Source organism: Schistocerca cancellata, chromosome 5, assembly GCF_023864275.1.
Source record: "Schistocerca cancellata isolate TAMUIC-IGC-003103 chromosome 5, iqSchCanc2.1, whole genome shotgun sequence".
Classification (NCBI taxonomy): Eukaryota; Metazoa; Arthropoda; class Insecta; order Orthoptera; family Acrididae; genus Schistocerca; species Schistocerca cancellata.
The window spans coordinates 256,523,996-256,550,291 of NC_064630.1; the positions used below are offsets into that span (position 1 = coordinate 256,523,996).

Consider the following 26,296-nt stretch of genomic DNA (forward strand, 5'->3'; position numbering starts at 1 on the left):
ATGGACCACAACTGAAATTTAATGCAACACATTAAGTGGAGTTCTAATATAGGAAAACATTTTTCCCAGAAAATAAAGTGTAAAATCACAAGTACTTCCAATATATCTTGTGGATTAAGATCATAAAACAATTTTAATTTTGGTTTATCTACCAAGTTTGCTTCATGCATATGTCCATTCTGTCAGACAGGAAGAATCTGTGTGTGAATTTCAGTCTTTGTCTTTAGCTTGAATTTAATCCATTTTTTCACTTGTGATCATCAAAGGCACATTTATATTCATATTATAATAATGGCTTATATGAAAGCATGGAACCTTGTATTAGATATATCTGTATTGTGGCAATGCCAATCATAATTATAACAAAACATAACAATACTGATTTCTTTATACTTACTGGAAGTAAGTGTCTTTGCCGCTTCTGGCTTATTTTTATTCTGTTTACTCAATTTTTCTAAGTAATTCTTTAAATCACTTTTGCCAACTGCATCAATTCCATTTACCATACATTTATTCTGCAAATTCTTGTCATCACTAAGCAGCAGCTGAGAAATAAAATTAAACGTACTGTCAGAGTGGTAAGGATTTTCTATTAATTATCATATATTCTTATTAGACATGTGAGAGTGGTGTACTGTAACATCTTTCAATTGTCCAAAACAGGAGGAGCAACAGTAGGTCAATGAATGCAAACAAACCAGTAACTCTGAAAATAATCAATTACTGATAATATAATGTATGTGGATAGATAAAAAAATCTACTCACGAAGTGGCAGCAGGGGAACACACACACACACACACACACACACACACACACACAAAAGAGTTTAACTTTTACAAGCTTGCAGAGTGAGTGGCTCCTTCTCCTGGCAAAAGAGTTGAAGGGGAAGGAAGAAGGGCGAATCAAGAGGACAAAAGGACTGGAGACGTTTAGGAAATGAGTATACTTCAGAAAAGTCACCCAGAACCCCGAGTCAGGGAAGACTTGCCGGACGGGATGAGAAGGAAAGACTGATTGTTGGGAATGCACCAGATGAGATTCGAAAACCTGAGAGCTTAAAGGTGGAAGATAGGGTAATATGCAAGACAGAGATCACTACTAAAACATCGTGCACGAGTTAATAAGCGTGAAAAGCTAAGTGCATTGTATGTAACAGAGGTAGGAGGGTGTGAAATCATCCAAATGTTGTCTCTGGGCCATGTTGTGCTGAAGAACAGCTGTCAAATTGTTCTTACCTTTATTGGTGGTCTTTGGTTTATGGGGATTAGACTGTGGTCCAAGGTATGATTCCTGAATGTTTGGTTTTTCAATGTGGGAGACATCTTCAGAGACTTTAACAACTTAGAAAGCAGTTACAGTCTGAAATGAGCTCAGCAAGTCTATGTGTTTATAAGCATCCTTGCGATAGATGGTTCATGATGTCATCAGATTACTGTCTATGATCATGCAGTCACACCAAGTTACATTATGGAGCTTATAATGGCAAGGAGTTGGTGCTGTTTTATTTAGTATTAAGGCCCACAACTTGTCTAATTTTAATCCCTTTTCTTTTTTGTTAAAGTTGGTTTTGCACTTTTGTATTTCTGCGGCCTGTCTGTACATCCTAACACAGTAGTGATTACATTGTGAGAAAACTACAGTATCAGAGAAGCAAATTTGGTGGTCGCTAGTCTTATTGCATGGCTTGCTGATTTATCCATACTCTACAGAGAACAATTGCTCTTGTGCCCCTACAGAAACTACAAAAAAAGCATTAACACCCATCTTGTTCCCTTACTACCAGTGGTTTCTGCCACCACTTTTTTAAAAATATTAGTGCCCTTTGCATGAAGCCACTGGTGCTACTGCAAGACAGTGCCACCTAGTGGTACAATGAGGTACTTCTATGACTGTAGTGCACTGTAGCAGTCACTTATACAATGTTCAAAGCAACAGTCCACACGAAGACTGTGCTCCATGACTGAAGGGATTGTGATGTTTTTTCTCTTTTTAGCAATCATACTGAAATGATCAGTGACTATGAAAGTAAGAATCACTCAAACCATTGTTACAGAAATCTGACTTTGGACTACTGCTTTTAGGAGTGGTTTTGAAATGAAAGCACTGAACAGTAAATACTTCTGATATGAATTTATTAAATTTTAGGCCCATTTTTGTTTGTTATGTAGACTATAATTTGTTTTAAGTATTATGAGTTCATGGAAGTTTTGAGAAGTGGCAGTGTGTCTAAGAAAAATGTGAAATTACTTTCAAATATATCTCATGAAATTATGGATTGTTGAGAACTGAATGTCATAGTGGTTCCAAAAAGAAACCATCTCCTTTAAAAAAACTGACTGTTCTTGTACTCATTGCTTACTATGATAATACAGGTTAACTTTCAGAAAAATTTTAAAATTATATTCCAAAGTTAAACTTCCTTAACAATAATTGACTATTTACTTTTTGCCAGTTCCTTATTGTATTTATTGCTTACTATAATGACAAGGCCATTTTCTGGAAAATTAAAAAAAATATATATATATTATTGGCACTCGGAGAGATAAGGAGCACAAAAACATCTGTCGGCTGGGAAATATGGATAAATCGGCAGTGGCAGATCACACACTAGGGTCAGGGAATCACCAAATCATTTTTCTGATACTGCAGATTTATCAACATCTGATCACTACTATGGTACAAATTACATAGACATCATAGAAACTCAACACAAAAAAAAAAAAAAAAAAAAAAAAAACTTTTGACAGAAAAGAAGGACTGAAATTTGTCAATTGGTGAGCCTTAGTATAAAGTATAGTAAATAAAACAAACAGTGTGAATCCCTCCCACTACAAGCTCCATAACATATGTCGGTGCAACTCCACAAACTTAGGCAATGATCTCGTGATATCATGAACTGACCATTGAGTGGCTACTTGCAAGGATTTGGCTTGCTGAGCTTGTTTGAGAATGTAACTGCTTTCTAGGACATTAAAGCCAATGCAAATGTTTCTGGCACTGGAAGATGAGATGTTAGGCAGAGAATTACTGTATTTATCAAATTATAAGAAAACTAAAATAATCAATTTGTGGCAGCAGGTAAACACACACACAAAAGGATTTAAATTTTTACAAGCTTTCAGAGCCAGTGGCTCTTTCTTCTGGCAGAAGAGTTGAAGGGGAAGGAAGAGGGCTAAATGAAAACAATGGAAGAGGTTAAGGGAAAGGGGTACAGTTCAGGAAAGTCACCCAGAACCTTGGGTCAGGGGAGACTTACCAGATGGGATGAGAAGGAAAGACTTATTTTTGGAGACTCCACCAGACAAGATTTGAAAACCTCAGAGCTTAAAGATGAAAGACAGCGTAATATGCAAGACAGAGATCACTACTAAAACATCACGCACAAGTTAATAAGCGTGAAAAGCTAAGTGCATTGTATGTAACAGACGTGAGAGCATGCACAATTAAAAATAGACAAGTCAGAAAATGAAAGATGTAAGGAGCCAAAATGGAGTGAAGAAAGGAGTACTTACAGTGAACAAATGCTGAGACAGAAGGCATTAATGTAAATTAAGGCCAGGTGGGTGGCGAGAACCGAGGACATATTGTAGCGCTAGTTCCCACCTGCGGAGTTCTGAGAAACTGGTATCAGGGGGAAGAATCCAGATGGTGCACGTAGTGAAACAAGCACCTGTTATGTTGTGCAGCATTCTCTGCAACTGGATATTGTGTGTCGCCATTATACACCCTCTGCCTATGCCCATTCATCCTGACTAATAACTGGGTGGTAGTCATGCTGCTGTAAAAGCCCAAACAGTGTTTACATTACAGCTGGTATATGATGTGTCGTTTCACAGGTGACTCTCTTTGATAGGATATATTTTTTCAGTTACAGGGCTGGAATAGCAGGTGGTAGGAGGGTGCATGGGGAAAGTCCTGTAGTGGGGACGGTCACAGGGTTAGGAGCCATAGGGTAGGGAGATGGGTGCAGAAGGAGCATAGGCTCTGACAAGAATATTGCAGAGATTGGGAGGGCGATGGAAATCTGTTCTAGGTGTCATGGGCAAAATTTTAGATAGAATGGATCTCATTTCAGGGCAGGATTTTAGTAACTCATGGCTCTGTCAATTTAGCTGATGGACACAGTCCAGACCAGGATAATACTGAGTCACCAATGGTGTGGTCCGAAGCTGTTTTGTGGAGGGATCAGCAGCACCAGAATTGGATGTGATGGCCCAGGAAATCTGCTTTTTAACTAGACTGGTGGGGTAATTACGTATGGTGAAGGCTGAGATGAGAATGGTGGTGTATTGCTGTAAAGAGTCTACATCCGAACAAATATGTTTGCCTCGGATGCCTAGGCTGTATGGGAGGGAACGATTGACATGGAAAGGATGGCAACTGTCAAAATGTAAGTACTGTTGTTTGTTGGTAGGTTTAATGTGGACAAAAGTGTGTAACTGGCCTTCGGTGAGGATGAGATCAACATCAACAAAACTGGATTCAGAATAGGACCATGTGAAATTTAATTGGGAGAAGGTATTCAGAGATTCCATGAATTTTAGTAGGTCAGCCTCACCGTGAGTCCCTATGTTAAAGATGTCATCAATATATCTAAACCACACCAGGGGCTGAAGACTTATGGATCCCAGGAAAGCCCCTTCCAAGTGACCCATGAAAAGGTTGGCACAGGAAGGTGCCATTCTGGTGCCCATGGCCATACTTCGGATATGATTGAATGTCTGCCTTTCAAAGGCGAAGCAGTTGCTGGTAAGTATAATGTTGATTAAGGTGAGCAGACAGGATTTCACAGGTTTGGAATCAGGTGGACACTGACATAGGAAATGTTCAGCAGCAGACAGACTGTGTACGTGGGGGATGATGGTACAGAGGGAGGTGGCATCAATGGTGGCAAGTAAGATGTGTGGTGGGAGTGGGACAGGCACAGATTTCAGACAATCTAGGAAATGGTTTGTATCTTTGATGTCAGAGGGGAGTTTTTGTACTATGGGTTCCAGGTGTTGATCAACTAAGGCAGATATATGTTCGGTGGGTGCTCTGAAGCCTTCAACTATAGAACGGCCAGTATGATTGGGTTTGTCGATCTTAGGAAGAAGGGGAGTTTGGTTTGGGTGGGGTGAGAAGTTCTATGGATTCAAGTGTTAGTCCTTGTGAGGGGCCTGAGGTTTTAAGGAGGGACTGCAGGTCAGTCTGAATCACAGGGATGAGATCTTGATGGCAGACGCTGTATGTAGAGGTGTCAGGCAGCTGGCATAGACCTTCACCAACATATTCCTTTCAGTCAGTTACTACAGTTGTAGATCCTTTGTCTACTGGGATGATAATGACAGAGTCATCAGCTTTAAGGGAATGTAGAGCCTGGAGTTCTGCATAGCACAGGTTAGGGAAGGGATGTGAGGCAATGCTAGATGTGAGGAATTCTTGGAAGGCTTCTAAAGGATGATTCTGAGGTAGTGATGGTGGATCAAGTTGGGATTGTGATCGTAACTATTCAAGGCAGGGTTCAGTATCAGGATTGCTGTTCAAAAGTTTTTGGGATTGGGTTGCGAAGTGATACTTCCAATTGACATTATGTGAAAAGGAAAGTAGGTCCATCACAAAAGCAGCATGGTTAAATGAAGGTTTAGGGCTCAAAGTGAGACCCATGGATAATACAGATAATTCTGGGGGAGAGAGGCCTTTGGATGAGAGGTTGAGAACACTGTATTATTGTGACTGGTTTTTGTGATTATGAGTTATTACAGGTCTGGGAGGCAGTGGTGTAGGCTGTGGGATGTTAAGGAGTTTGGCCAAGCTCGGTTTGTAGGAGAGTAGTGGTGGTTGATGGTGTGGCTGTTTGGGGAGCTGAAGAGGGCCAGGAAGGGAAACACCACTGTTGACTTAGTTTAGGAGAAGGGAGGATAGCTTTTTGAGGTGAAGTCTGGCATGTTATTGCAGTCTGAAGTTGGCCTGGCAGATGATACCATCTAAGGAAACATGAGGGGCAGATAACTGCAGGATTTTGTAGAAGGAGAGAAGTCTGGTGGAGTGGAATCTGGCAGATGAGGCATAGAGGTCACAGATTAGTGGCGTAAGTGCAAGAGATTGCTGTATTTGAAACTAAAAGAGGCTGGTGTAGAGTAGGATTACACCCAGAAACAGCGACTTTCAATATTAGGACTTTGGGGGTAACTCCAATGGACAAGCAAGTTTCAGGAAACAGAATGTGGAACCTTAATTTACGTAGTGCAAAACCATGTTTTCATAAAGAATGGATATAATATGTGATGCAATGCATCATGGCAAGAGAGAACAGTTTGGAGTGTTGGAAATGGTGGCAGTGGCAAAAAATGTGGCACAGGGTGGAAAAAGGTAGAAAAACTTAAAAAAAAAGCAGGGAAAAAATTTCGAAAAATCAAAAAAAGTCGCACAAAAATCATGAGATCAAGCAACAGTTAACAAGAGGCAACAACGTCTCGCCACAAGAGTGATCTATATGATCCAAAAAAATGATTGGAAAAAAGCCGATAGGCAAAATTGTGAAAGGAGATGAAATTTTAAAAACTGGCCATATGGTAAAATAAAGTCACAGGAGATAAAGTAAACAACATTGCTTGGCAAATAAGGTAATGTAGGAGACAGCAGTAAAAGTCAATCAAAGCGGTCTAGGGAGAAACAAACACACAAAAATGTGAAAGAATTGTGTATAAATAAGGGAAGTGGAGGGCAGGGAAAAAAATAGCTGTCAAATTTGAAAATAAATCAGCGAGAGGTGATCAGGAGAATTCCCTGCAGTATAGTGAACTGCAGGCAAATTTGTAAGTAACAGTGGAATTCTTATACGCAATTTCGAAAACAACAATGGGCCTGTTTACATGCACGAGAACTGGTACTAGAAAAGTTAGGAGCAAAGTGTTGATTAATCTGGGTGGTACAGATAAATAAACGATAAAAAAAAGGTCAGAATAGACTAGCACAGAAGGTAGAAAGCAGTTGATAGTTTCAACAAGACAGATGACAACCAAGACTGACAAGAGGGTTACATAAGAAGGAACGATGGCCACATGAGCTAATATAACAATACAAATAATCAATTATTGATAATATTATATAAACGGATAGATAAAAAATCAGCTCAAAGGATTTAAATTTTTACAGGCTTTCTTAGCCAGTGCCTCCTCTGGCAGAAGACTTGAGGGGGGAGGAAGAGGGGTAAAGGAAAATGACTGGTGAGGCTTACGGAAAGGTGTACAGATCAGAAAATCACTCAGAACTCCACGTCAGGGGAGACATACCAGATGGGATTAGAAGGAAAGACTTATTGTTGGGGACTCCACCAGACAAGATTTGAAAACCTGGGAGCTTAAAGGTGAAAGACAGGGTAATAATGCAAGACAGAGATCACTACTAAAACATCATATATGAGTTAATAAGAGTGAAAAGCTAAGTGCAGTGTATGTAACAGAGGTGGGAGGGTGGATGGCAAAAAATTGATAACTCAGAAAATGAAAGATGTATGGAACCAAAATGGAGTGAAGAAAGGAGTACTTACAGTGAACAAATGCTGAGACAGAAGGCATTAATGTAAATTAAGGCCAGGTGGGTGGCAAGAACCGAGGACATATTGTAGCGCTAGTTCCCACCTGCGGGGTTCTGAGAAACTGGTGCCTGGGAGAAGAATCCAGATGGTGCTTGTAGTGAAACAAGCACTGAGGTCATGACTGTCATGTTGTGCAACATGCTCTGCACCAGGATATTGTGTGTTGCCAGTATACACACTCTGCCTATGCCCATTCATCTTGACTGATAACTGGGTGGTAGTCATGCTGATGTAAAAGGCCAAACAATGTTTACATAACAGCTGGTATATGACGTGTCGTTTCACAGGTGTCTCTCCCTTTGATAGTATACTTTTGCCGGTTACAGGGCTGCAATAGGTGGTGGTAGGAGGGTGCACAGGACAAGGTTTGCAGCGGGGACGATCACAGTGGTAGGCGCCATAAGGTAGGAAGATGGGTGCCATGTCGAAGTAGCTGATTGATACATTCAAGACCAGGATAATACTAGGTAACAAATGTTGTGCTCCGAGGTTGTTTTTTGGAGGGATCAGCAGTATCGGGATCGGATGTGAAGGCCCGGGAAATTTGCACTTTACCTAAGCTGTTGGGATAATTATGTCCAGTGAAGGTTGAAGTGAGAGTTGTGATGTATTTATGTAAAGAGTCTATATCCGAACAAATACATTTGCGTTGAATGCCAAGACTGTATGTGAGGGAATGTTTGACACAGAATGTATCAATCAGCTACTTTGACAAGGTCATGACTTCCTAAATCATGTCCTGAAATGAGATCCATTCTGTCTGAGATTCTGCCCGCCACGCCTTGAATAGCTTTTCGTCACCCTCCCAATCTCCGCAATATCCTTGTCAGACCCTATGTTCCTTCTGCACCTATCTCCCTACCCTATGGCTCCTACCCCAAAAGTGACCATCAACGCTGCAAGACTTGCCCTATACTCCCTCCTACTACCACCTATGCCAGCCCTGTAATTGGCCAAACATAAACTATCAAAGGGAGAGCAACCAGTTATCAGTCATGATGAATGGGCATAGGCAGAGCTTGTATACTGGCGACACACAATATCCTGCTGCAGAGAATGCTGCACAACCGAACAGTCATGACCTCGGTGCTTGTTTCACTACACACGCCATCTGGATTCTTCCCCCTGACACCAGTTTCTCAGAACTCGGCAGTTGGGAACTAGCACAACAACATGGCCTTGGTTCTCACCACCCACCTGGCCTTAATTTACGTTAATGCCTTCTGTCTCAGCATTTTTTCACAGTAAGTACTCCTTTCTTCAATCAATTTTAGTTTCCTACATCTTTCATTTTTTGACCTGTCTATTTTGCGTCGTCCATCCTCCCACCTCGGTTACATACAATGCACTTAGCTTTTCACCCTTACTGACTCATGCACGATGTTTTAGTAGTGATCTCTGTCTTGCATATTACCCTGACTTTCACCTTTAAGCTCTCAGGTTTTCAAACCTCGTCTGATGCAGTCCCCAACAATAAGTCTTTCCTTCTCATCCTGTCCGGCAAATCTACCCTGACCCGGGGTTCTGGGTGACTTTTCTGAACCGTACCCCTTTCCCGAAACCTCTCCCATTGTTTTCCTTCACCCCTCTTCCTTCCCATTCAACTCTTCTGACAGAAGAAAGAGCCATTACCTCTGAAAGCTTGTAAAAATTTAAATCCTTTTGTGTGTATGTTCACCTGCTGCGGCTTGGTGAGTAGATTTTTTATCTAGCCATTTCAGATATAAGACAAGATTTTTTGCAAAAGTCCCTATTCAGGAAATACTGGGGCATCTTATATTCACAGACTGCACTCTTCCTACTGGGGTTAACATTATTATGTTGTTTAATATAATATGTAGAAGTTGTCTTTACATTTACACATGAAGCTTTGGCTATTGCAGGTACGTGCACATTTATTTTGAAGAATTCAGAAGGGCAAGGCAGGGCAAAGGATAATCATTTTCGAACAGGCTCAAGATTTCCCGATACGCTGAAATGCTCGGTACAGTATAGACATTGCTCAAACAATCATGTGAAATTTGACTCTCACGGTGCTAGGGTAAGAGATAAACTTCAAACTATGAACTAGTCACTATTGCTCTGCTTAAAATTTGATAATGTTGTGAAACACAGGAGGAAGTAGCACTAAATTCTGTCATTTTGCTAACTGTTGTATTTGAACCATTTTTTGCAATAAAAGTTGCCATATATGTATGGCTACCATTTACAAACATTAATGCTGCTTTTTAAACCCTTAACATAAAGCTCCCAAGTATCATGTTTTCATTATTTTGACAGAAATTTAAAACCCCAAGTATACTCGGGCAACTTAAGAAGAGATCTTCAAAAAAAGAAAACACTGCTTATATCCATTTCAGCACTGATAATCACATGTTCAATTGCTAGAGAGCATCAGGTACTACATTTGTAGCCTGGCTGTCATTTTTTTGGTTGAGGTGGTTGCCACTAGACATTGTCTTTACTGCGTACCACTTTGGATACTTGAGAACAAAACATATGCTTTCAGACTCTCTCCTATATTGTTGTTTAGACAATGCCTTCAAAAAAGCATTACTATAGTGATATTGAGTCTGACAGTGAATTTAGCACCCCAGAAAGTGAAGAAGAATGTAATGTTATTTCACAAGAGACTGAAAGTGATGACAGTTCATGAATTGAACAACAATCGCTCACCATTGGTATGAGATAAATACATCCACTGTGCTTCTCAAAAAATTATTTTCATAGGAAACTGTTGTAAAATATATGATTAGACTTCCCAGCTACACAAAACTAAAAAATGACTTCAAGATTCAGGATATTATAGTCAAAGTCCAGTGCATGAGTATACTCTGGATTTTATTATTGGTGATTTTCAAAATTTTGTAACTTGCTATTTTGAGCTTTAAAAGCCGTCTTTATATGTCTATATGTAATACCATTCATTGCACGATGTTTTCATTAATTAAAATTAAAAATAAAAAAAAAAATTTTTAAAAGTTAAGAGGTTAAGTAAGGGTAACAGTCAAAAGCAGAAATGTTGGCCTTAAAAAAAACAGTACTTCATTCTGAACCCAGATCACATTTTGTTTGACTATGAATGATTGTAATGATTTACTCAGGGGGCTGTAAATAAGAAGTTTGGTCACTGTTCAAGTATTAGAACACTGGATAAAAATGTTACTGTATGACTGTAATATTCGGATGAAGCAAGACGAAAATTAATCCAACATGAACGGTCTAACAAACAAAATAAATCACTTCAAACTGCAATTGTTGTCATGAGAATAAACTACAGCAGCAAGACCCATCATGGAAATAGTACTAACAGACGTCAGTAGATAGTAGGATGTGCCAAGTTCAAGAATTGGACTGAATCACGATTGCAATCTTTTATTTATGTATTAGTGGCTGTTGTTACATACAACTTGCACACTAGAAGATATTTCGGTCCTGTTTCAAGCACAGCACTACAGAAAGGTAGGATAGGGAATGGTGATACCAGCTTGGCTGAGAATTAAATGAGATCAAGGAGTGGAGTAGTGAGCGGACAGTAAATTACATCATGTTACCAACCATTGGAATCTATATCGCGTACTCTGGCTTTCTCGGAAAATCCACCATATGTAAACTACAGTTTTCCTGAATCCATTTTTAGCTGAGATTGAAATGACTTTAAAATTCGACAAATACTCAACAACAGTATTCATTTCTGCAGAAGATGGGAAAAGTCTACATAGGAGCCAGTGACTTATTTAAGTGTTACATGCTTCAATGTTGTTGACACTCACCGGGACATAATGTGAACAAAAGTGGGTGTGTCAGCTGCTGATCCTACACAGCCAATGAAAGAGAGGCATACAGACAATGAGTTTGGAAGCAAGAGAAATTGCAACATTCTCATTTCAGTACAGATGTGAAATCCAATATGTATCTGGATAAAAACAGCTGTGTTCTCAAGTCCCACAGTAACCACAACCTCAAAAATTGCAACATATTCACGAGAAACAGTCAAATATTTATGACAATGACAATATAAATTGCACAACTCTGCTACTGGGATGATGGCTGAAAATAGTGGTACCACAGATGACAGGGTAAGTATGTGAAAAATGTAGAAAAGAAAATGATCAACATAAACCATTTCTTTTTGTTTATTTTATTTCTCCTTGTGTTATCAAAATGTAGACAATCAATAAATGGCACAAATTTAGAATAGTTATAATGTTAACTTTTTAGGCAGATATTTTACGTCAATAAAACAGTTTGTAATTTTGATGTGTCAGAATATGTTAAAAATAATTTTTTCTCAAGAAGTCTCTTGAAAGAAATCAGCATCACCTTTTACTCTGATAATTATGGTAAGCCTCATCAATAACGCAAATACTGGCTGTGAAATCTTGTATTCAATGATATCCTTACCTTTGTGCACAGTATGTATGAAAGTTAAACTATAACAACAATGAGTGAGGACTAACATTGAAAACTTCATCATATTTCAACAGTTTCCCTGTGTTAAGTTTCTCACATTCGGAGAGTGTTGCTGCTCCACAGCCGTTACTGAATTAATGAATATCCACTCCAATTTTTAAAAAGTTCTTTATTTTACTTCATAACTAGTTTCAGTTATTATATTGAAGCCATTTTCTACAGGAATCTGAAAATTGTGCTGTCCTGAAGCAATGTCAAATCAGTTTTCTTGTACTTAAAATGGCCTACTATCATTCATGGCTTGATCTGCATGGGACATCTACAAAACACATTTACAATCTACTGTTCATGAAGGATACAATTTTGTCTTTCTGGGCTCGAAATAAGTACAATTAGAACAAACCAGAAATGATACATGTACACAAAGGTCTTTAACTGAGATGCACCTTCTACAGCATAATGTAATTCCTGACTAAAACAAACCAACTACTACATATTACCACTTTGCGGCCCAGTCCTACTTGTTGTAGGCAGCACTGAAGAATGCTGTTGTCAGGATTACATAAACCACTAAGAGCATCAGGGCCAGCGTCGGACACGGTCTGTCCTGAAAGTATATACATAAATTTTCTGCTAGTTCTTCTTATTAAAAACATTAACTGGAAATGTCGCATTATGAACATTTATAAATCAACAAAAATATATTTCTGTTGATACAGTAGCATAAAATAATTTAGTGAACTGAGGAGATCATATATGTCCACTAACTGAAAGGTTACTAGAAACAGAATAGCTTCAGATGATCATAACTGAGCACACACACAATCTTATATGAAACTACTACTTCATTCCAACTTTTCTACATGGGTAGGCTAGCCTCTTGCCTCTCAAAGGTTGTCCTGTATTGTTTATCTGGGCATCCTCTGTGGTCTACAGCAGAATTTTGTAAGCAATCTCATAGACTTCATTAATCTGATGTGTTCTGCACACTGGCATTTACAGTCTTCTAGTCTATACTTCAAATTAAAAGTGTCAAACAGTTGTTTTATCATAACATTACAAACCTGATTTCTCAAGATAGGCCCCCTTGACTTGTTTTTACAATCTCTACTTTGCTGTTCCAAATTTGCTTTACTTCTGACTTGATAAGTAGCGGTGTGGGCCAGGTATATTCCCAGTGGGAGGGAACTTATGGGAATATTGCTGGGAATACTTCTTTGGCCTGGGAAGATTCCCAAACATTGGAAATTGATGAAAATTTTTAGATGTTTTAACACTTATTAACAGTTAAATAACTTTAAAACTAGGTTAACTAAATAAATTCACACATTTTAATCCAAGCTTTATCATTTCATGTATTAATTTCCTTGCAAATTCCATGAAAAATATCATTTATCATAAGTCTGGAGGAAAAAATAATTTAAAATATTTCCTAGGCGTATTTTTAGGCAAGTTGAACCCCACATTTCTCTGGATGAAACAAACTTCCAAAACATTTCTCTGGAGCCATAATTCTCAAAACATTTCTCTGGAGGCATAATTCTCAACCAGCTGTCATCTGCAGTATTTTTTAATTTTTCCAAACGAATGACGAGAGGTATTTCACTTTCAGAATTTAAGACTCCTCATTTCCTGTGATGAATTATGATTTATAAATTTATTTTCCGAAATATCACTATCACTTTCACTTTCAGAATCATTAATTAATATTTTACCATGTTCTATTTCAATAAAATCACTTGTATTTTCAAGTACATCATAAATCTCGGCCAGTTTATTTGGATAATTTTTCACTGAAATGCCATTTTCAATGACTAATGTTTACAAAACTCACGAGTTTAAAACAAACTTTACAGACTAAAATACCTCTAACATTGGCAGAAAACTTAACAAGTTGAATAAACAAACTTCCCTGTTTATTTTAGTAACTTTAGTTACTCACTAGATGGCATATCAATGTTATAAACTTGGCTTTTCTAAAGGTTGATTATTTAAACTTTGGCAGTTCTAGGAAATGTAAGAGTCGTAAATTTTGATGCTTGGCAGTTCTAGGGCTAATTCTTCGATATTTAAAACATTGACAACCAAAAAATGTGTATTTCGAACGATGAGGTTAAGTCCAGACCCATACAAACCTAAAACATAAAACCTACCCAAATATTTTATTTATAATTTAAAATAGAATGTAGGAGTACTTAAAAAAAAAAAGGCTAATGAAGTTGATCATGACCATGGTTTAGTTCTTAAGGGTAAATTAATTAAAATGATCTGTAATGGGGAAATTTAGGTCTTACATGACAAAAGAGAAATACTCCCCCCCCCCTCCCCCCGTGATAACTGCATCACTGCAGAGACAGTCATATTGTTTTTTCAGTTGGTAGTTGTGTTTGCAAGCTAAAGAACCAGTTTCATTAGAACTTTGTGTGAGATGAGTGTGTGAGATTGTAACATTTAAGTGGCAAATGAATCAAATAACTTTGAGTAGGCCTGCTTCCTGTTTGTTCATTGTTGTGTTTCCATTCATTGTTGCAAAATGGTCAAGAAAAAAGGGGTAGTCTGGACTTCTTTAATATTAAAGGAAAAGGTGTTGTTTGTCAGTATTGTACTCAAGAATACAAGTAAGGTAATTCAGTTAAAATGGAAAAGCACATACAAAATGTATCAAATGCCCTGAAGGATTGAAAAATATTCTCACTGTCAGTAAACCAACACCTAGACCCTCAACCACAAAGGACATCACTCAGTGATTAACAGTGGATGCACATTCAAATGTAAGGTCAAACTTTTTTAACCTTGGCTGGTTTAAATTCAGCTACATCTCCTTTCAAGTCACCAACACCACCTCCACCAAAGCTTTGGCCAAGTCCCCTATCTGAACACTCTTCTAGTTCGGGATCTGCAACTATACCAATTTACAGCCCAGGTTCATCAAGAGGAACAACTGCATTTTTGGATCACAAGGATAACCAAACAAATGTAAGTTTAAATCATTTAAGACCTACTATTCTTTGGTACGAAAATGGGTGGTTTATAGTAGTCTTTTTTGCAGCCTATTATATTGGACGCCTAAATTGTTTTTGTGATGTTAAACAGTAAAAATGTTGGACGTATTCCATTGTATTAAGAAGGCAAATTACAAACCAACAGCAAAACTGGAAACTCTAGTTATTTTCCTTAATCCTATCAAAAAGATATATTAGCATCTCCTAGCCTAATTATTTCCCACCATTTAAATACCACAGAAACAAAAGTAAGTTAGCTACAGTTTGTAAAACAAAAGAAGTTTGTAAAAGGAAAGTTTGTTAACAAAGTAGGTTAGTTTTTCTGACTGAACCCTCATGCTAATAGAATATGGCTTCACTTCTCCTTTGACAAATAACTATTTTCATCTTTAGGAGTAGTAGGCCTAGGTTGCAACTGCTCTTTCGAATCTCATAACAGTTTACAATGCAGTGTGTAGTGTGTCTTTTGTAGAATAGAAATATTTTAATTCTGTACACTGTAGGTGTAGCTGTAATATACTGATTATTTTTTTAAATAATTTTTACTTGGGATTGGAAATAAAGTAAAAAGTAGTTTTACGGTTATCTCATTTCTCAAAAGCAATTTGCAGGAGATGCTGAACCAATCCTTAGCTAAAGCAGTTTTTGTAAGCAGATCCCTGTTATCTTTGATAGAGCACCCACAGCATATAGATTTTCCCCAAAAATTGAGACCTGTTGCTGTCAAGATTTCGAATGTCTACAACTTATCTTGAGGCTCAGTATAAGAAATTAAAGAAGAAATAACAAAAATAATTCAGTAAACAAAAAAATTACATCTTCAATGTGATGGTTGGAGTAATATCAAGAACAAGTCTATAATTAATTTTGTGATTTCTAAGCCAGAATGATTTTTTGTAGATTTCAAAATGAGCAAAACCAAGAGACATAATGCCAAATACCCGGCAGAGATCATTAGATCTGTCATCGAGAAGTATCGTCCTGATACGTTTTTGGTGTCTATTGCCAACAATGCTACACACATGAAGGCAGCCGTAACGATGTTGACAGAAAAGTATCCTCATATAGTACCATTAGGCTGCATTGCTCACCTTCTCCATTTACTGTGTGTTGATGTCTTAGGATGCCAGACTGTTCAAAGTTTCTTTGCAGTGTTGATAACTGCAGTAGCCACCAGAAAGATCGCTTGGTGGGACGCCACATCCAAATGAAAACACATAATCTCCTCCTGATCGAACTTAGGATCCGGGCCCACCAGAAGACGGGAAAGAGCATCGGCGTTGGCATGCTGTCCGGTAGGGCGAAAATGAATGTCATAATGGTACTTAGAGAGGAACAAGGCCCAGCGCTGCAGTCTGTGGGCCGCCCTATCTGGAATATGAGAGGCGGGGCCAAATAACGATATTAATGGCTTATGGTCAGTGATTAACTGAAACTTCGTGCCATACAAGAAAGGGTGAAACTTGGTAACAGTGTAGACAATGGCCAAAGCCTCTTTTTCCACCTGGGAGTAATGGGCCTTCGTGGGACTAAGAGTTTTAGACGCAAACGCCAGTGGCTGCTTGGAGCCATCTACATTGTGATGGGCCAGGACTGCCCCCACCCCATACTGCGAAGCATCTGTAGCCAGGACCAACGGCCTAATGGGGTCAAAAGTAGCCAAACAAGGCGCTGACGTGAGAAGGCCCTTCAACGAGGTGAACGTACGCTCACATGCAGGCGACCAATCAAAAGGAACACCCTTGTGCAGAAGGCAGTACAGGGGGCGGGCTATGGTGGAAGCCCTGGGAATGAACCGCTGGTAATAGGCAATCTTGCCTAAAAAAGCTTTGTAACTCCTTCAGCGAAGCAGGCCGCAGAAGATCGACGATACCTTGGACCAAACTTCCTAGCAGCTGGACGCCGTGCCGAGAGATGGTGTAGCCCACATACTCAATGGGCGGTTGGAAGAAGTTCGCTTTACGCAGGTTGCAACGCAGGCCCACGGACCTGAATTTGAGAAAGAGGGTTCGAAGGTTGTGCAAGTGTTCCTTCGTGCTGTGGCCTGTGACAAATATGTCGTCCAGGTAATTAATACAATGAGGGATTGTCGACGTGATGTGCTCAAGATAACGCTGAAATATTGCCAGGGCACTGGATATTCCGAAGGCCAACCGCTGGTATTGGTAAAGACCAAACGGGGTGTAGACGACCGCCAGCCATTTGGAGTCCTCATCAAGTGGTATCTGATGATAACCCTCCGAAAGATCGATTTTCGAAAAATATTGGCCTCCCGCCACGGCGGAGAACAATTCATCAGAACAAGGCAAGGGATAGTTGTCCACCACCAATTGGGAATTAATGGTGGCCTTGAAATCGCCACAAAGACGTAATTTTCCAGAGGGTTTCCTGACAATAACGAGGGGTGAAGCCCACCACTAGAAGAAATGGGAAGAACCACCCCGAGGGCTGTCAGCCGGTCTAGCTCTGCTTTTACCTGAGGGCGGAGAGCCAAAGGGATCTGCCTCGCGCGTAGAAAACGCAGGCGAGCCGACGCCTTCAACGTTAAGTGAGCTTCAATGTCTGAAACATGCCCCAGGCCCTCCTCAAAGATATCCATAAAGTCAGAGGTCAAAGATTCCAATGATTGATAGGGAACGTCTTCGGAGACCAACTGTATGGTGTCTGCGATAGAAAAACTGAAAGCTTGAAAGGCATCCAATCCAAAAAGGTTAGCGGAGCTCACATCACTAACAAGGTTGGTTGGTTGGTTTGGGGGATGAAAGGGACCAGACTGCTACGGTCATCGGTCCCTTTTTCCAAAGACAAAGAACATCCACAGAGAATAAAAACGAGGAACAGAATAGATCACAGACGATACAGAACAAGAGAAACGGAGACAAGGACAAGACAAAACGAACTAAAACCACACAGAGTGTGACAGTGGTTGGCCGACCATAGAAATAAAAAAGGAAAAGCCAACCACTTAGAAACACATTAAAAGATCAGTTTAAAATCATAGGCCAAAGGCCAGAATCAAAACAAAAAATAAAACATAAACACTCAGATGAAAGAATAAAAACTCCCTGCCCTAATAAAACGTAAAACTAAGGCAGCCATAACAGGGTCATCGGATAAAACGGCAGGGAGCGTATCAGGCAGCGCAAATGTCTGCCTGACCACAGCTAAAAGGGGGCAGGCCAACAGAATGTGGGCCACCGTCAAAGCCGCCCCGCAGCGACATACAGGAGGGTCCTCCCGGCGCAGTAAATAACTGTGTGTTAGCCGGGAGTGGCCAATGCGGAGCCGACAAAGGACGACTGAGTCCCTGCGGTTGGCTCGCATGGAGGACCGCCACACAGTCGTCGTCTCCTTAATGGCACGGAGTTTATTGGGTGTAATCCGATCGCGCCATTCAGCGTCCCAAAGCGCAAAAACTTTTCGGCGGAGGACCGCCCGCAAATCAGCCTCTGGGAGGCCAACATCCAGAGATGGTTTACTCGTGGCCTCTTTCGCCAGGCGGTCAACATGTCCATTGCCCGGGATACCGACATGACCGGGGGTCCACACAAAGACCACAGAGCGGCCGCAACGCGCAAGAGTATGCAGGGACTCATGGATAGCCATCACCAGACGAGAACGAGGAAAACACTGGTCGAGAGCTCGTAAACCGCTCAGGGAATCGCTACAGATAACGAAGGACTCACCTGAGCAGGAGCGGATATACTCTAGGGCTCTAAAGATGGCGACTAGCTCAGCAGTGTAAACGCTGCAGCCAGCCGCCAAGGACCGTTGTTCGGAATGGTCCCCTAGAGTTAGCGCATACCCGACACGACCAGCAACCATCGAACCGTCGGTGTAAACAATTCCAGAGCCCTGATACGTGGCCAGGATGGAATAAAAGCGGCAGCGGAAGGCCTCTGGAGGGACCGAGTCCTTCGAGCCCTGTGTCAAGTCGAGCCGAAGGCAAGGGCGAGGAACACACCACGGGGGTGTACGCAGAGGCGCCCGGAAAGGAGGTGGAACAGGGAAAAACCCAAGCCCACAGAGAAGCTCCTTGACGCGTACGGCGATCGGACAACCCGACCGGGGCCGACGGTCTGGCAGATGGACGACTGACTGCGGGAACAGGACACGATAATTTGGATGCCCGGGCAAGCTTAGAACATGGGCCGCATAAGCGGCCAGCAAACGTTGGCGCCGGAACCGCAGTGGAGGTACACCTGCCTCCACTAGTACACTGTCCACAGGGCTGGTGCGGAAAGCACCAGTGGCAAGGCGTATCCCGCTGTGGAGAATTGGGTCCAGCACCCGCAACGCAGATGGGGATGCTGAGCCATAAGCTAGGCACCCATAATCCAGGCGAGACTGGATTAACGCCTGGTAGAGCCGCAACAGGGTAGAGCGGTCGGCGCCCCAGTGGGTGTGGCTCAAGCATCTCAGAGCGTTTAGATGCCGCCAACACGTCTGTTTAAGCTGCCGGATATGAGGCAGCCAAGTCAACCGGGCATCGAAAACCACCCCCAAAAACCTGTGGGTTTCCACCACAGCAAGGAGTTCGTCGCCAAGATAAAGCCGCGGCCCAGGATGGACTGTTCGGCGCCGGCAGAAATGCATAACGCGGGTCTTGGCTGCCGAAAACTGAAACCCATGCTCTACAGCCCAAGACTGCGCCTTACGGATAGCGCCCTGTAGCTGACGTTCAACAGCTGCAATGCCAGTAGAGCTGTAATAAAGGCAGAAGTCGTCAGCATACAGGGAAGCAGAGACAGAATTTCCCACGGCCGCAGCGAGCCCGTTAATGGCTATTAAAAACAGGCAGACACTTAAAACAGAACCCTGTGGCACACCGTTCTCCTGGACGTGGGTGGAACTATAGGAGGCTGCGACTTGCACGCGGAAGGTACGATACGACAGGAAATTGCGGATAAAGATCGGCAGAGGGCCCCGAAGACCCCATCCATGAAGCGTAGAAAGGATGTGATGACGCCATGTCGTATCGTACGCCTTCCGCATGTCGAAAAAGACAGCGACCAGGTGCTGACGGCGGGCAAAGGCAGTACGGATGGCCGACTCCAGGCTCACCAGATTGTCGGCGGCGGAGCGGCCTTTCCGGAACCCACCCTGAGACGGAGCCAGAAGGCCCCGAGACTCCAGTACCCAATTTAAGCGCCGGCTCACCATCCGTTCAAGCAACTTGCAAAGAACGTTGGTGAGACTAATGGGACGGTAGCTGTCCACCTCCAGAGGGTTCTTTCCAGGTTTCAAAATGGGGATGACAATACTTTCCCGCCATTGCGACGGAAACTCGCCCTCGACCCAGAGACGGTTGTAAAGGTCGAGGAGGCGTCGCTTGCAGTCCACTGAAAGGTGTTTCAGCATCTGACAGTGGATGCAATCTGGCCCGGGAGCGGTATCAGGGCAAGCAGCAAGGGCACTCTGAAATTCCCACTCACTGAATGGAGCGTTGTAGGGTTCAGAAGCGTCGGTGCGAAAAGAAAGGCTCCGACGTTCCATCCGCTCTTTAATGGAGCGGAAGGCCTGGGGGTAATTCGCAGAAGCGGAACTCATAGCAAAATGCTCTGCTAAGCGGTTTGCAACGACGTCGGAGTCAGTACAAACTGCTCCATTCAGTGAGAGCGCAGGGACGCTGGCAGGGGTCCGATAGCCGTAGACGCGTCGAATCTTGGTCCAGACCTGCGAAGGAGTGACATGGAGGCCAATGGTGGACACATACCGCTCCCAGCACTCCTTCTTGCCTTGGCGGATAAGGAGGCGGGCCCGCGCACGCAGCCGTTTGAAGGCGATAAGGTGGTCGAAGGAGGGATGTCGCTTGTGACGCTGGAGCGCCCGCCGGCGATCTTTAATCGCTTCAGCGATTTCAGGCGACCACCAAGGCACAGCCTTCCGCCGAGGGGACCCAGAAGAACGGGGAATGGCAGATTCGGCGGCAGTAACGATGCCGGTGGTGACCGATTGAACCACCGCATCAATGTCATCACTAGAGAGAGGCTCAATAGCGGCAGTAGAGGAGAACAAGTCCCAGTCAGCCTTATTCATAGCCCATCTGCTAGGGCGCCCAGAAGAGTGACGCTGTGGTAGTGACAGAAAGATCGGAAAGTGGTCACTACCACACAGGTCGTCATGCACACTCCATTGGAGAGACGGTAAGAGGCTAGGGCTACATACTGAAAGGTCAATGGCGGAGTATGTGCCATGCGCCACACTGAAGTGTGTGAAGGCACCATCATTTAAAATCGAGAGATCGAGCTGCGACAATAAATGCTCAACGATGGCGCCTCGACCTGTTGCCACTGACCCACCCCACAGAGGGTTATGGGCGTTGAAGTCGCCCAATAGCAAGAAAGGTGGCGGCAATTGGGCTATCAGCGCAGCCAGGACATGCTGCGAGACATCACCATCCGGTGGAAGGTAAAGACTGCAGACGGTAACAGCCTGTGGCGTCCACACCCGAACAGCGACAGCCTCTAAAGGTGTGTGGAGAGGGACAGACTCGCTGTGCAGAGTGTGAAGGACATAGAGGCAGACGCCACCCGACACCCTTTCATACGCTGCCCTGTTCTTATAATAACCCCGATAGCCACGGAGGGCGGGGGTTCGCATTGCTGGAAACCAAGTTTCCTGAAGAGCTATGCAGAAGAAAGGGTGACGGCTGATAAGTTGTTGGAGCTCAGCTAGATGGTGGAAAAAACCGCCGCAGTTCCACTGGAGGATGATATTGTCCATGGCTGAGAAAGGCGTGAAAGGACTGGGAAGGCAATTTACGCCGCTTGTTCACTCACTGCCACCGATTCAGTACCCGTACGAGAGGCATCCATGGCGTCTGAGGGACCAGCGAGATCAAGGTCCTCAGCGGACGCTAGAATCTCGACTGCATCCTCAGACGCAGAGCGCGAAAGGTGCGGTGGGGTTGGCGCCACCGCAAGTTCTTTGGCCTTAGAGGTCTTTCTCTTTGACTTCTCTCGCTGAACCTTGGGTTGCACCGGCTGGGAAGGCTTCACCGATTCAGTCTCCGGGACAGAGGAGGATCGTGAAGCCCTACGCCCGGCCGCTGGTGAGGACTTATGCCACTGGCGGCCGTCATCCTTCCCGCTGGTGGAACCCTGGGAAGGGAGGGTCCCAAGGGAACTCTTACGGGCGAGAGTAGCCGAAGAAGTTAGACGCTTCTCCGGCTGAGAAGCGGGGACGGACGTCCCCGACGGGTGGGAGGAGGTTGCTCCTGAGGTAGGTGGTGCAGGAGCAACCGGTTGGGTAGAGCCCCCCACAGGCAAGGGGGCAGGAGGAGTCGTACTGCTTATCGAGCTGGCTGGAAGTCTCGAAACTGATGGGGCTAGCACAGTTGTCGTAGCAGCTGCATAAGAGGATGTCATTCTCACAGGATGGAGTCTGTCATATTTCCTTTTGGCCTCAGTATAGCTCAGCCGGTCCAGGGTCTTATATTCCATAATTTTGCGCTCTTTCTGAAAGACTTTGCAGTCAGGCGAGCAAGGTGAATGGTGCTCCCCGCAGTTGACACAGATGGGAGGCGGGGCACATGGAGTATCGGGATGAGATGGGCGTCCGCAATCTCGACATGTGAGGCTGGAAGTGCAGCGGGAAGACATATGGCCGAACTTCCAGCACTTGAAGCACCGCATCGGGGGAGGGATATAGGGCTTGACGTCACATCGGTAGACCATCACCTTGACCTTTTCCGGTAACGTATCACCCTCGAAGGCCAAGATGAAGGCACCGGTAGCAACCTGATTGTCCCTCGGACCCCGATGAACGCGCCGGACGAAATGAACACCTCTACGTTCTAAGTTGGCGCGCAGCTCGTCATCAGACTGCAAAAGGAGGTCCCTATGGAAAATAACACCCTGGACCATATTTAAACTCTTATGTGGAGTAATAGTAACGTTAACATCCCCCAACTTGTCACAAGCAAGTAACCTGCGTGACTGGGCGGAGGATGCCGTTTGTATCAGTACTGAGCCAGAGCGCATTTTAGACAAGCCCTCCACCTCCCCAAACTTGTCCTCTAAATGCTCGACGAAGAACTGAGGCTTTGTGGAGAGAAAAGACTCCCCATCAGCTCTCGTACAAACCAAGAATCGGGGCGAATAACTATTACCTCCATCCTGAGACTTACGCTCCTCCCACGGCGTGGCCAGAGAGGGGAACGTTTTCGGATTGTACTTTTCAGCATTAAATTGAGCCCGAGAACGCTTAGAGACTGCTGGCGGCTGGCCGCCAGCGAGAGATGATGTACCACGCTTCATTGCGGGTCATCCGCCCTGATGCCACCTACTCCGACCAAGGGCCCTCCCCACGGGCGCCACCCAGCCGCAGCAATAGCCACCTGGCAGGATGTCCATTGCCGGGAGTCCTGATGCCCCAGGGAGACGGGCATCTACTCCTTGGCATACGTGGGGAGTGAACGGCGCAGGCATCAGTAGAGCGATCCCTGTGTTGTCAGGGGGCTACAACCAAGAGGGTACATGGCGGCCCCACCACAACGGACTGGCTACCGTGCTGGATCTTAGGTGCAAAACTGTCCAAGGTCGTCGTCGCAGTTAAAAGAAACACTGCAGAGTGCAGCGTGGGAATCGCATCCAGGGACGTATCCTCGCCCAAGAGATGGAAAACGAGCGGAACACCATTGCAACGACGAAAAAGCCGGCTAAAGGTCTCAATGCACGACGGATACAGTGCACCACGTAAGGCGCCCTTCCCCAATTGGCTCGCTCTTCGGAATAATTTAGAAAGATGGAGGTCAAACCCGAGAGGGGACCATCACATAAGGCCGAAACATGTGAGACTCCTTTTAGTCGCCTCTTACGACAGGCAGGAATACCGCGGGCCTATTCTAACCCCCGAACCCGCAGGGGGTACATCACTAACAACAATAAAAGTAAGAGGCTGAGTGACTGATTTGTAAGTAATGTCGGTAGTGAACTGACCCAGTAGGGGAATGAACTGTTTACCATAACCGCGGAGACGCCGGTAAACTGGCGCCAACGGGCTCGACCCAAGGTCGGAGTAAGTTTGTGCATTCAACAAGGAAACTGCCATGCCCGTATCTACTTGCAGTTGTCATTGGCACGACCGAATCGACACCTCGATAAAGAGTTTGTGTGCCGGAACAACGACGCAACACGCGAAAGAACGACCCTACTCGTCGCCAATTGTGTATTAACACGATTCACGTTGTCCATCGCACTTCACATAGTGTAGACCGGGAACTGTCTGTTAGGCATGACCGATGTAAAACTGACTAGGCACGGCCCTTGCTGCCTGAGTTGTTGTTGTTGTTCTGCCGGCAGAGGGTGCGGCCGAATTCTCGCGTGCCCTCTGGTGGCCAGGACTTTACTTGCAGCAACTACTGTCTGTGACGCGTCATGCCGATGTGCGCCTCCCGCGACCTTTGCGGTGGCTACTGCAGTAACTATAGTTAAGACTATGAAAAACAGTCACATATTGAAAGCTTTGTTCAATGAAAACTCTTCTGAGAAAAGGTACAAAGATCAAATATCTCTGTACTTGCCAGGGTAGACCAGATTGGGCAGCCACATTTTTTTGTTTGGAGGGCTTGCAATCAAACAAAGTGGTGCACCAAACATTGGCCGTCAATGAAAAGGCTGATCTAGACCCATCCATTAAAAGGAAACTACTAGACAATGCTGTGTATTGGGTTAGAATAGAAAAAAAAGATAAATCTGCTGAAATCAATCTTATCCCATCCACTGAATCAAATGACCCACAAATACATAGAGTGGTCAGGAAATTAAATGAACTAGAGAAAAGTACCAAGGAAAACATCACCCATGCAAAAATCTGAAGAAAAGACAGTCATGGAGAAGTTCATTGAGAGAAAAAAATTTTGCGTTGGACCAATCCATCTCACAACATTTATGCTGGACACTAAAATGCAGGGAAATTTGCTCGACCCTACAAAACAACTAGATGCCATAGGTTTTACGTTAGTTTGTGTGGCCATCTTCCGCAGCAGTTGTTAACATCTGTTATTATAGGGTATCTGTCTTGAGCTGACTACAATGTAATTAAAAAGAATTACACCACATGTGTTTCGCTTTTATTTACAAAGCATTCTGTAAGTTGGATACAATCGTTTGTACATTTTTTTATTCTTTTAGGTTAAAAACAGTGTTTTCTTCATGAAGTTAGTCAGTAAGCTTCTTACGGTGTTTCTTTACATAGACTGCACCTTCCCCTCTTGCTACCACCGGTTGATGTCGAGAGGCTTAATTTCATATCTGCAGTTTTTGGCATTTTGCATTATTTCCTGCACTGCACTATTTATAATTGACTTTCTTAACTGTTTTTCATTCATCACTGCTATAGTGTTTATGCCTATTTGTTTGTTTTTGTTCACATTGTGTGTGTTGCCAAACTATGAAACAATTTTGTGTGTGTGTGTGTGTGTGTGTGTGTGTGTGTGTGTGTGTGTGTGCGCGCGCGTGCACATGTGTTTTTCTTTCTCTCTTTTTTTGTGGGGGGGGGGGGGGGGGGGGGGGAGGGAGGGGGAGGGCGGCAGAAGAACGACAGGGATGGCCTGGACAGTGACTATGGGACAGATTTGGGAGGAAAAGGTAGTGGTAAATGGAGCCTATGGCTATATTTGTACTTTTAATGTTATATTAAGTGGTCAATCAATTTAAAGAGTGTGAGGTTTGTCAAGTTGATCTGATCATTTATGAGTTGTTTCTTTTCTGTTATGGTTTTTTTTGGATGTGGTAATTTTCTTGTAAGGTGAGGTGGTGTTTTTTGTCGTTGTTTATCCTTATGATTTCCATGTCTGTGTCTCTGGTTGTAATTTTATGTTGGTGTTGGTGTAAGCGTTCTGCAAAAGTTGAATGATTTGTCGTATACTTCCATGCTCTTGCATATTCTTTGTATCTTGTGTCAAATGTCCTGTCCTCCTGGTTTAACCTAATGCATTTCAGTTGGTATATTGCTGATTTCTGATACAGATAAGTTTTCCTGTTGTTTTTTGGGAAATATTTCCGATTTCGGTGGTTGGTTTGGTGTGTTATTTTTATACCTTGTTTTTTGAAAATATTGGATACTCTGTGTGTGTATTTGTGGTTGTATTTCATTGTGTACCATCTTTTATTTTGTTTCTTTCACACTTTGTGTTGTTTCTATTCTTGTATTTTGTGTCTCTGTTTGTGTGTGATTTTGTCCTTGTGTTGGTGATAGTTGGGTGTATGTTCTTTTCCCTTTCTAGATTTTATTGTTGAGCTTTGTTACAATGTTCCCTCTGTATCCATTGTTTGTGGCTATTAGTATTATAGTATT

General features: G+C 43.1%; 1 protein-coding gene across 4 annotated transcripts in view; it reads right to left on the reverse strand.

The window, feature by feature from the left end:
- The window catches only part of LOC126187581 (transcriptional protein SWT1), a 262,566-nt gene that overhangs the window by 113,399 nt on the left and 122,871 nt on the right, over positions 1 to 26,296 (reverse strand). For all 4 annotated transcript variants that reach the window (XM_049928751.1, XM_049928753.1, XM_049928752.1 and 1 more), the window contains 2 exons: positions 12,494 to 12,600; positions 398 to 545 (listed from right to left, as the gene is read on the reverse strand). In XM_049928751.1, the coding sequence (XP_049784708.1) occupies positions 398 to 545; positions 12,494 to 12,600 (255 nt within the window). The remainder of the gene's footprint in view (positions 1 to 397; positions 546 to 12,493; positions 12,601 to 26,296) is intronic.